This window comes from Rutidosis leptorrhynchoides, chromosome 11, assembly GCF_046630445.1.
Source record: "Rutidosis leptorrhynchoides isolate AG116_Rl617_1_P2 chromosome 11, CSIRO_AGI_Rlap_v1, whole genome shotgun sequence".
In the NCBI taxonomy this organism is placed as follows: domain Eukaryota; kingdom Viridiplantae; phylum Streptophyta; class Magnoliopsida; order Asterales; family Asteraceae; genus Rutidosis; species Rutidosis leptorrhynchoides.
In genome coordinates, this window is record NC_092343.1 from 26,692,575 (window position 1) to 26,705,455 (window position 12,881).

The window sequence follows — 12,881 nt, forward strand, 5'->3', positions numbered from 1 at the left end:
GGTATTAATCCATCTTTAGACATATCTTGCATTCTTTTAAAGTGTATATGTCCTAGTCTAGCATGCCAAAGTGTAGAATTATTTATGCTAGAAGTAGATATAAAAGCAAAATTAACATTCAAGTGATTAATGTTAAATCTAAACATTCTATTGTATAAATAACCAAAACCAACAAACATACCATGTTTTGACAAAACAAACTTATCAGATTCAATCACTTGTTTATACCCACAACAATTTAACACACTACTGGAAACCAAATTTTTTCTTATTTGTGGTACATGCAAAACATCAAACAAACAAATAGTTTTTCCAGAACTAAAACACAAATCCACACTTCCACGTCCATGAACAGAGGCTGTTGACTCATTTCCCATATGAAGAATTGATCCATCAGTCACGGACTCGTAAGTCTTGAACCAAAATCTATCCTTGCATACATGGGTGGTGGCTCCCGAGTCAACCCACCACGCGACATCATCATCCTGCACAAAATAAGCATCAGATATATATGAAACATAATAATTCTCATTTGAATTATTAAATATATTCTGACCTTTCGAGTTGTGGTTGTTTAAACCATTTCCCGAACCGCTTGTGCTAGATCCTTTGGCATTATTATTACCAAAAATAACCTTGCAATCCTTTTTCATGTGTCCAGTTTTACCACACTTCCAACAAGTCAATTTAGACTTCTTGTTCTGATTAGCCTTGTTATAACCTTGATGTTTACGTTTGCCCTTTTTGTCATTATTACTAGTGAACTTTTTATGTTCCACCATATTGACAACAGACGTACCAGCAACTTCGTTGCTCTTTGGCTTGTCATTATCCTGCAACCTGAGGGATTCCTCAATACGCAGATGACTACCCAACTCAACAAGAGTTAACTCCTCCTTCTTATGTTTCAAAGAATGTTTAAATTCTTTCCAAGATGGAGGTAGTTTATCAATTATGCTTGAGACTTGAATAGACTCATCCATGTTCATCTTATGTTGTGTGAATTAACCAAGTATACGAATGAGCTCATTGTATTGTTCCAAGACCGGTCTAGAATCGACCATCTTGTAATTATTAAAATTACTCACAAGGAACTTTTTACTAGAAGCATCCTCAGACATATACTTGGTTTCTAAACAGTCCCATAGTTCTTTAGAAGATTCAACATTTAGGTAAATATCAAAAAGGGAATCAGCCATACCATTGAGGATTAAACCTCTAGCGATGTAGTCATCGTTCTCCCACTTGCACCTTTTCCGAATTTGTTCAATAGTGGCATCATCACCATGATCTTCAGGAATTGGTGTGCTGAGTATGTACACCACACTCATGCTGCTCAGAAAGAAGTGCATCTTCTTTTGCCATCTCCTAAAATCAATTCCCTCAAACTTATCAAGTTTGGAGAAATTCGCCGTCATGTGTTTCATCGTAGCCGCCATCGATTATAACGAATAATTACTTTCGATTGTTGGAGGTTTTATTGAAATTTCGTGTAGGGTAAAATAATTGATAGCCGGATAAATCACTGAATCGTGGTATCACTTTCTGAAAGTAATTATTTGACCCTTATTGCCTGGGTTACACGAATATCACTTTGGGATAAGACAGAGATTAGTTCTTGTTATTGGCAGTAAACAAGAACTCTTTTGCATAAGAGTATTAAGGTGTTTTTCGTATATCTTATTCTCATAAATGATAGTCCTTATTTATAGGCACCCAAAAATAAGTATTATTCCACGATGGAGATGTTTCACTAACTAATTTCGTTTTCAAATCTAAAACAAATCCTTTACATAAAGTTGTTTGTTTTATTTCCAACAACCAAATCAAGGAAATCGTTTTCAAATCTAAACAAATCCTTTACATAAAGTTGTTTGTTTTATTTCCAACAACCAAATCAAGGAAATCGTTTTCAAATCTAAAACAAATTCTTTACATAAAGTTGTTTGTTTTATTTCCAACAACCAAATCTAGGAAATCGTTTTCAAATCTAAAACAAATACTTTACATAAAGTTGTTTGTTTTATTTCCACGATGGAGATGTTTCACCTAGTGCAGGAATAATACTTCCGTAATCACTCAAATTTGTGATAATGGAAAATCACTTTCGGGTCCGGGCAATCTATCACTTAATGGGTGTACACTCCGTACCTCCTAACCCGTTTACAAGTGTAGATTAAATCCTTCAATTACACTAAATTTCCAACAGATTCCACTTATTTAATAGTAGAATAGTACTAATTAGTAGTACTAGTTTATCCCAAGAGTATAATATATACAGTAAAACAAACACCTACTAATTCGGGTTAAAATGGTTTAGACATACATATGTGCTTATGATTAAACATGAATTGTCAAAGAAACTATTAATCTCAATCATGAATTGTCAAAGAAACTATTAATCTTTGAGAGAAACAAGTATCCTGTACAACTTTCAATTTCCAAACTACAAACAATATAGCTGCAAATTGTGGTCCATTTAACAGGTTAAAAGCAAGTTGCATAAACAAATTCTTAACAATAATTATCCTATAAAATCAATTGAGGTGGTATGCTAAGCACGTGGGTAGCGTGAACGACCTTTCTTTCTTAAAAACTTGGGAATTTCAACCGAGCTGCCTTCTGAGAAAGCAGTTGACCGCCGGTTGACTCCAGTGACATCAGGCTGCATTTTTAGTGTCATCAAGTTGTTTTTATATTTTTATGCTAGTAATGAAATGTTTTGAATACGATCGAGTGTTAATGGTACCTGAAGAGGCGGATCATCACTTTCTTCCTGTCGTTTGAATCCAGTTGCAATTAGCGTGATGCTGACCTGGCCACTCATTGATGGGTCGATGACGGCTCCAAAGATTAAGTTTGCATTGGGGTCCACCAAATCATATATGACCTCAGCAACAGTATTAACCTGCAATTTCCCATTTCAAGTGCTTGACATTACTAATGGACTCCTATTCTTGTGAATCTCAATGACTCGATGTAATGAACTGTTTGATCAGTAGTGAAATTATGTAATACATAATACATACGAAAAAACCTTTACCCCAATGGTCACTAACTTAACCATCCGGGCATAGCTTGGATGGCCACTGAGTTGCTCCACCCAGCAACCCACCCGGGTTCAAGTCTGGCTTCGGTCGCTTGTTCAAAAAGGGAGGTTGTTGTGAGGGGTGCCTTCACAGGCAATTCACCCGGTAGCGGGTCTGGCGTTCAGCGGGCTCGTTCCCCCAGGTTTACCCTCTGCGGGGGAGTCCAAAGGATTCGTTCGTAGGGGGTTCCTGAGTCACCAAAAAAAAAAAAAAAATGGTCACTAACTTTGAAAAATGTAACAAATTTTGTGGGAATCTCAAAACATGTTTCAATTCGTGTGCGTAGAGATTAATAGGTTTGACCTTGAAATTCAAGCTAAGTGTGCGTTTGATAAAACTGAATGATTTAACGTTGAATGGTTAATAATCTGAATGATTCAAAGGTTCTGAATGATGTTACTTAATGACAATAACCTGTTTGATAATCATTTTGAACGAATACATAAAATTTAGGTATTTAATGGTTAAGAGAGAATTCCAACTCCGAATGGTTCAACACTTAATGTTGAACCATTCAGCATCATCTGACATTTGTCATTCTATCATTCAGAGGTCAGAAACAAAGCTTAATGGTTCAGCATTAAGCGATGAACCATTCAGTTAAAGAGGTAAACAAATGCACCCTAAATGGAATATGCAAATATTTAGAAGAAAAAGAATCCAAAATATCCTATACTATGTTATGCTCCTCAGTTATCCTACTTCTACTTTGAATGTGTGTAACTGTATAAACGAATAAAGTTTTCCACGTGTAAGCTTCCCGGGGAGATTTTTTAGCCTAATTGGGTTATCCCGTGACAAATATATCCTACACTTGGGCTACAGAAACTTTCATTTTAGTTATCCTACTTAGATTTTGAATCTCGAATCAAACTAATTAGATCATAAAACTGATATAGGACTTTTAGACGGGTAAACGAATAAGTTTTTTCCTGTTTAGGCTACCAAGATAAAGGGACTAATTATTACTCAGGTGTACGCGACCTAACGGGGTAATCCGGTGACCGTTTCCGACCCTTTTCACTAGCCACACATAGATATGCTATTATGAGGCTTAAACCTGAGACCTCTTGCGAGGATATAAAGGCCCCAGCCACTAGGCTATTTTGGGATGGCTGATGTGGGACTTTAGACGATGCAATGCAGAATAGCAAAAAATTAACTACAAGTTAACTTTTTTGTCAAAAGAAGAAAGCAGTAAGAAAGAGATATACCTCGAGCAACGTTAAATCAGTACCACCAGTTATATTCCAAACAATTCCAGTAGCCCTTTCAATACCAATGTCTAACAAAGGTGATTGAATCGCGTTAAATGCAGCATCTCGTGCCCTAGTCTTCCCTGTAAATAAGAACACACTTGTAATCTTCACTTGAATGCAAGAATATGAGAGTGAATCAACATCATGTAAATCTCAAGTGTTTCGGTGATTAACTACATTCACCGATAGCGGAAATATAAAAATAAAAATAAAAAGTAAAAACAAAACAAAAAATATATCTTTTCTATTTACCAGTTGCAGTTCCTATCCCCATTAATGATGAGCCTGCATTTGCCATAATGGCTCTAATATCAGCAAAATCCACATTTACCAAACCTGGTATCTGCATATTTTTAAGGTAAACTATTTACTCTAAGTATCAAGGATCATTGATTCTATTAGAAAGTATTAATGACACTAATGTGCAATTATTAGCATGACAATACAAAAGTACAAGTTTTGAAACTACAAAGAACATAGTTCATACGTTATGTATATGGACCATGTACTTAACCTCAAATCTCATCTAGCTTAAATAAAGCACTAAATCAGATTATTGCAAAGTTTAATAATCAAAAACAGAAGATTAGGTGCAAGAAAGAGGTTAGAGTTGGGATCACTTGCTAAAATTACAATTAACATTTTATATCAGATTTGTCATGACAGTTTATTTTTAATTCTTATAATATTCAAAAGTATAATCTAAGGTAACCTATTCTGTACAGTTTAAATGATCAAAATCATAATGTAGCAGATAATGTGTCACTAATTTTGACAATATCAGTGTTCCACAACTTGAAATTACTGGTCAAACTCGGTCAAAGTCAGCCAAAACTCGGGATTACTCGGAAAATCGGTCAAAATTCAGCCAAAACTTGGGAGTACTCGAAAAATCAGTCAAAGTCAGCTAAAACTCGGGATTACTCGGAAAATCGGTCAAAACTCGGCCAAAACTAGGGGTTACTTGGAAAATAAGTCAAAACTGGTCAAAAATTGGTCAAAATCGGCCAAAACTAGGTCAAAATCGATCAAAGTCAAACTTGGTCAACATCCGAGTATTCCCCGAGTTGCCGAAGACTCCCTAAAACGTCCCAACCGAGTACTCCCCAACCATGGGCTACATTGACTTTTTAATAACTTTTGTCAAACTAAACTTAGCAATTTTTTTATGCAGTAATCTGCTTTTACCAGTCATTCATAATATCATACCGTAATTATATCTGAGATGCCACGAACACCTTGTCGAAGAATATCATCAGCTAAATTAAAAGCTTCGGTTACAGGTGTAGATGGAGAAATTGCAGTCAATAACTTATCATTTGGAATAACAATCAATGTATCAACGTTTTCTCTTAAACATGCAATTCCTTCTTGTGCTTGAACCGCTCTTCGACGACCCTCGAACGAAAACGGAGTTGTCATGATTCCAACAGTCAATATTCCCATTGACTTTGCTACCCCTGAATTATAGGAGCCGCACCCGTACCTGTTCCTCCACCCATTCCAGCCTGCACATAATAATAAAAGTGATTATATGATATTTAATAAATAAATAAAAATAAATAGATAAATCAGTTGTGATTGTTGTCAGTGTTGCAGGACTCGGAATTACTCGCCGTATACTTTGTTAGTCGGTTTTTGCAACTTGGGGAGTACTAGGCAAGAACCTCTGTCAAACTAGGTCAAAACTTGGGATTACTCGGGAACCTGAGGTTGAAAAAGACGTAAGACATAGATGAGTCAGCAAGGCCCTTGAAAGGTCGAGTCGGTCGAGACGGGGTCGAGGCGGACATTGACCAACATTGACTTATAAATAAACATATATTAAATATTGATATTTCAAGCTTATACATTTTAAGTATAAATATTTTAAAATAAATGATTTACAAATAACATAATGTGGTATCAGTTTAAATAATATATAGGACTTTTATAATGTTTTCTATAAGTTATAGTGTATCTATTGATTTATCTTTAAGGATACTAAGTAAGTCGGTACTTTTTCTAGATAATTTTTAAATGAGCTTGGGATTTTCATTACACTAGAACAAGGCAAGACACAAAAAGTCACTTTTGACCGACGTTGACCAATTTGAGCTGACTTATTAACGTTGACCGACTAATTAGACGTTTTTTGACGGAACAACACAGGCTAGTCAGTAGCCACCAAACCGCCGCAACCGTTGTTAGTAACCATGCAATATTCAAACGTACAGTGACGAAGACCATATCGGAACCAAAAAGAGCTTCTTCAATCAATTCTCGACTTTCTTTAGCAGCATTCATACCAACATCAGGGTTACCACCTGCACCAAGTCCACGGGTCAACTCTTGACCAATTTGCAACCACTGATGTGGAAAAACGGTCGACATTCTCATACCTTGAACGTCAGTGTTCACAATCCACCGGTCACCACTAATCACTGTCAAAAACTGAGTCAGAAAACCACTTTTTATATAAAAATACAAAATTTGAGTCCATGGCCTATTAGCTCAGCTGGTTAGAGTGCCGTGCTAATAACGCGAAGGTCGCAGGTTCGAGACCTGCATGGGCCAATTTTTGAAAGAATTTTTTCCTCCACTCGTTAACTCATTTTCTTAAATAGCACCTTTTTCGATTGAATAATCTGTACAAGAATTTTGTGTACAGGCATGACCGTTGTTTAAAGACAGACGAAAGTTTTGGCAGGTGACGGACCCCGTGCTAGCCGGTGAATATCCAGTACGAGGGTTATACCAAGCATTAGTGTAACGACCCGACTTTTTCGACTTGCTTTTGTGCTTTGTGTTTTCGCGAAACTGCGTATTTGTGCGTACTGAGCTATATTATACTCTGGGAATTCTCTACATGTTGATTACTTTCATTTATGTAACGACCCGGCTTTTTCGACTTGCTTTTGTGCCTTGTATTTTTGCGAAACTGCGTATTTGTGCGTACTGCGTTACTTTATTACTCTGGAACCTTGGCACACGTGTTTTATATTCATATATACTTTAAAACATGCCTTGGTATGATTAGAATGCTTAACTTATCCATTGGATGCTTTATAACCGTTAGCGTTACTTGCCGTTACGATTAAAACGCGGACTGCGCGTACGTTTAACTTTTGTCGGAACCGGAACTTTTGGACAGCGAAATATTAATTATTATTTTATAATAATAATTACTTGGGCCTTTGGATGCTTAATTTTATTTATTTAATTGCTAAAGCCCAATAGTTAGCCTTTTTGGACTTTTTACCTTGTTGGGCTCAAGCTCACCCTACTCTAGCTAGTGACCCAATTAATTAGCCCAAATATATTTACTAGTGGCCCATAATAATAAATAAATAAATAAATAAATAAATAGTGAGTCATGCTAGCATTATGGATAAGGATAATTAACTTTGTTACATAAGATTCTAGCAAAAGGACACACTTTAGACACCATTAGCCAAAAAGTAAACTTTTTGTCCTTCCCCTCCCCCTCCATAAACCATCCACCACCACCACCCTAGATCTTGCCATGTCATCAATCCATGTGATCACTCTTTGCTTATAAATACTAGCCTTTAGCCTCTCATTTCCACACTTGATCATTTTGGTTTTTTTCACACACTTGTTCTTTCTCTCTTTCTTTCCTTTCTAGCATTACTTGTAAGTCTTCTTTTCCTTCTTCTTTTCCTTTTCAAATTCATGATCATCATCATCATTTTATGGAGATCAAAGTTCCTTTTAGCTTTGATCTTACTTATATCTTGTTGATTCAAGCATGAATCTTTCAAGAACATGGAAGATTCAAGCTTTTAGCTTGAATCTTCATAACTTTTGTAGATCTACTTCTTTTATACTTTAATCTTTCTATTTTATGATAAAGATTCAAACTTTTGTTTGTAATCTTCATGCATCTTCAAGATCCAAGCTTTATGCTTCAAGATCTTCAAGAACAATCAAGATGCAAGCTTTCTAGCTTGAATCTTCATATCTTTTTGTTAGATCTAAGTTCTTTTTGCTTTGATCATGTTGTTTTGTGAAAAAGATTAAAACTTGTGTTTGTTATCTTCATATATCTTAAAGATCCAAGCTTTATGCTTCAAGATCTTCAAGAACACTTAAAGGTTCAAGCTTTCTAGCTTTGTAACCTTGTAAATTGTGTGAAATGGATCTAAGCTCTCTAGCTTAGGGTTCCATCACCTCTTTTGACTTAGATTCTGTTCATACTTGTTAAATTGATGTAAAGTTTGTAACTTTAGTTGTTATTGTGACTTGTATTAGTGTTAAGACTAAGGATATGATGTAACATTGGTTCATCATCCATCTAAGACTCATGAATGAGTTGTATTCTTACTTGGTCTTAACATATTGTGTATTGATGGTGAATCTTGGTCAAAAGTGATGCTAAACCATCAACGAGTTGTACACTTGAAGCTACAAGCATCAAGGATGAGAACCGTGATGAGCATCGAGCACCAAGAACCCCACCGGAGCACTTTTCCACTGATTTTCGTATCTGTTCAGACCACCTGGGCTACTATAAATTTGATTTTCAGTTAGTTTGGTTCGAGTAGATGATTTTCCGTTTAGCCCTTTCTTAATCCGAGTTACGGTTTAGGATTTATGGCCCTCCGAGAGTCACTACACCCTATTAATGTTGTGCTGAAATTTCTGACCTACTTGCACTTAAACCGTCGCCACGGTCAAACGAAGACGAGTTAGGTCCTGAAAATTGGTCAGCTGTTAGGGGACTCATATACGGAGCCATAGCCACTGACCATGCGTCTTTTCGATTTACGTAGAGGTCGTAGCAGCTGACCGAATTCAGCCTATTGTTTCGATCTCTATTCTTGTCAAACTCACTTAGCTTTTATGATGATGAATGATGATGATGATGACACTTAAACTTATTTTATGCACTATTAGAACTTATTAAGACAACCTACTGACCTAGTAACCTTTGATTTAGGTTGACGACCTTTCGGACCGACTTACTACTTGCGTACTTTCATTACCGACTTTACCGCTTTTATCACTGTGAGTTATAGCATTCCCTTTTTACTTTAAACTTATTTTGGGAACTGAGAATACATGCGGATTTTATGTTTTACATACTAGGCACGAGTACTTAAACTTATATATGTGTGGGTTATACAACGGCATAAACATTCCCTTTAGCTCGGTAACGTTTAATCATTGGTTTTTGAACCGTGAACGCGAATCTTAGATATGGATCCATAGGGTTTGACATCCCCACTCGGGCTAGTCGCGCTAGCATTTAACGGGTGTTTAATACTTCGTAAGTCATACGCACTTGCCAAGTGCACTTTCAGGGGGTTATAAACGTTAAGTCTAGTTACCGGGTGCCCACGGTTATACATATACTTATTCATACTGATTTGAACATACTATTTTGATACGCGGTTTGCAGCACTGAAATCTCGTGGCCTACGTTACATTACTGATACAAACAAACTATAGCTCACCAACATTCGTGTTGACTTTTTAAGCATGTATTTCTCAGGTGCTTAGACGATGTTGCTTCTGCTGTTAAACTTGCTGTTCTAGTCTTGCTGTTAAACTTGCTGTTCTAGTCTTGGTGTTAGACTTGCTATTACAGACCTGCTGTGTTAGACTTCCGCTGCATTACTTAGAGATGTCTCAAGCATGGAACTTTACTTTGCATTCGCAACTTATGTTATTTTCAAAACGATAGCTTTGTAATGACCTTAGTATCATGTACTCATGTTAATGTTTCCTATTTATCTTTTGTAAAACGTTATCTTCTATGAATGCAAATCGATTTTCAAATAGCATATAGTGTTTGACCTTATAATGATCCTGTTGTTGGTGATCCATACACGATGGTTTTGTACTGGGCGTCACATTTGGTATCAGAGCATTGGTTGTAGGGAATTAGGTTGCATTAGTGAGTCTAGGACCGACCCGAGTAGGATTCACTAATAGGACTAATCTACAACTTGCTAGTTTACTTGTTTCTGCGGAACCTGCTGCATGCTACTGTGTTATATTACTACATGTTACTGCTTACTACTACTGTGTAGCGACCTCGACAAATCGTCAAATGACGGCGTCATCTACGTATGGTCCCATTACATGGTCGTAAGTCTTTATAACAAAGTTTGACCGAAAAGTATGTCGCATTCATTTCATAAATAAGGGTGTTTCAAAGTTTACAAAAGTAGTTTCCATAACAAGTACATAACAATGTTTAAAGTTTGTATGAAACACGTGCGACACGATTAAAAGTAGTCAAAAAGACGCTCCACGTATGCAAGTATACTCGACATCCAATGCAAGTATCAAAAAGTATGAGCGGAAGCATACATCACCTAAGTTCAAGGACCTGAGAAAAACATAGAGAATCTGTCAACGAAAACGTTGGTGAAATCATAGGTTTAAATAAGTAAGTGAGTAAAAGTAAGTTGAACCACAAGATTTGCAACATCGATAAAGTCATAGTACATTCTAAAAGTTAATATTCACGAGCACCCAATTATCAAAGCTTAACATTCCATCCATTGTATACCCCATCCATAGTGCTAGAACAAACACTGATTCTCGAAAATATATTTCATCCGTAGACGGTAGCGAACCGTCAGAGATGAGGGTTGTCAACCCATATGGCCATATAACATAAGTTCTCGATTACACCCGTCAAGTGTAACTAATGATAATCGAATTGAGGATTTTTGTTCTAAACTCGTATGTAGAATGTTTGTTTTCCCATTCTTGTGTTCACTTAGTTCAAAAGAATCGTTTATGTTTTCTCATCCCAAATATAAGTTCAAAAAGAGTAAAAGTGGGACTATGATCTCACCTTGTATGCACGAACCAAAAATTACTTCGACAAGTAACGTGTGCAAAGAACAATGCTAGTCTTGACCTAAACAAATAGGTTGTATCAATAACGATAGTCACGAAGGGTCAAAGATGTTCAATTAGTCCTATGGCTCAATACGACTCGATTATGTAGCATGTGCAATCAAATTGTCAAGTTTCATGCAAGGTACAAGTATATAAACAAGTTAGGAGGGTTGCATAATCATTTGGTTAAGTTTGACAAAAAGTCAAACTTTGGTCGGTCAAAGTCAACAAAAAGTCAACACGTTCGGGTCGGGTCTCGGACAAATTTTCTATGCTAGTTATTCATATATAAGCATTTTAAAACAAGTTACATGTAAATTGGAGGTCTAGAACATGCCAAACATTTTTCGTCAAAAGGTCAAGCAAACAGCCAGTTTTAGGCAAACGGGACGGCGTCCCATATAGCTGGACGGCGTCCAGGTTTTAAGGTTGGGACGGCGTCCTGAGAAGCTAGACGGTGTCCAGATTCAAAAGGTGGGACGGCGTCCCCAGTATCTGGACGGCGTCCTGATCGGTTTCCAGGCCCTGTTTGCTGTATTTCCTAAGTGCACGAACCAAAACACAAACCAACACATTTCATGACCCGCAAACAATCAAGATATGTATCTTATATCATCGGAAAGGTAATTTGACAAGGAACATAACTAAGCACTTTTCATTAATCAAAATTCCACTTACAACTACCAAAAACCGCCATCAATGTTCCTCATTCAATGCATACAAGTCATAAATGCCATTTAATGATTCGGTAACCAAATTACATGAACAATATGCCGTTTCGAAGGTAATTAAGCATACAACACAACCTAACACTTACAACTAACATTCCATGTCATTCAAATCATTAAAAGTCCATTTTAAGTTCATGAAACCTTAACCTAAATTCACCAAATTTCATAATCAAGTTTAGGAGGTTTCATTAATCAAACTATACATCATAATGAAGCTAGTAACACTAGAAACACAATTAAAACATGCACTTTAACAATCTAACAACATTTGATCATCCAAAATCAAGGATTTAGCAAGTAATTTTCATATTGAACTAGTTACACCAAAAACAACGAATCGAGCATACAAATTACATACACGACATCACAATGAGCCATAGACGCTAATTAACAACTTTATAAGTCAAGAACACGAATTTAAAGAAATCTAGTGTTTTAGAAATGTTACCCAAATGAGATGAAGTTGGTACCAAAACGAAGAGGAAGTTGTAAGGAGCTCAAATATGTAATTTGTTTTGCAAAATACCCGCTAGATCATAAATGGATGATGAATCTTTGTGTTTGGAGTTAGAGAGAAAATGGAGGAAGTAATAAAATGGAGGAGGTGATAGTGAAAGGGTGGAAAGGGTTTGACCCTTTGACCTAGTCAAAGGTTTGAACCTTTGGCAAGTTTGGTCCCTCAACTTTAAACCGGGTGCGGGAATTACCTAAACGAGATAATTCAGCGCATTTTAACGGGATGTGTTATAAACATATAACGGAACTTAAATAGTTAAACGGAAAAGTGAACGGAAAAAGGCGGGATGTTACATTACCTACACCTTAAAAGAAATTTCGTCCCGAAATTTAGGTAGGCGTAGTAGTCGTTGTTTCTTCCACGGAATCTGACGTTTCCGGGACCGGGAATAGATGAGGGTGTTTCTTTCGCATTTGATCTTCTC

The 12,881-nt window shown here is 36.5% G+C and overlaps 1 protein-coding gene and 1 non-coding gene across 2 annotated transcripts; one reads left to right on the plus strand and one right to left on the minus strand.

Annotated features, from left to right (window-relative positions):
• Positions 1-2,554: 2,554 nt before the first annotated feature.
• LOC139874405 (cell division protein FtsZ homolog 2-2, chloroplastic-like) lies at positions 2,555-7,002 on the minus strand. Its single transcript, XM_071861841.1, is given in 8 exon segments — positions 2,555-2,665; positions 2,750-2,908; positions 4,304-4,428; positions 4,601-4,691; positions 5,558-5,811; positions 5,814-5,856; positions 6,563-6,781; positions 6,958-7,002. Coding segments are annotated over 8 exon segments (1,047 nt in total).
• TRNAI-AAU (transfer RNA isoleucine (anticodon AAU)) lies at positions 6,831-6,904 on the plus strand. Its single transcript has one exon. It is a non-coding gene; the product is annotated as a tRNA-Ile (tRNA).
• Positions 7,003-12,881: the final 5,879 nt, after the last annotated feature.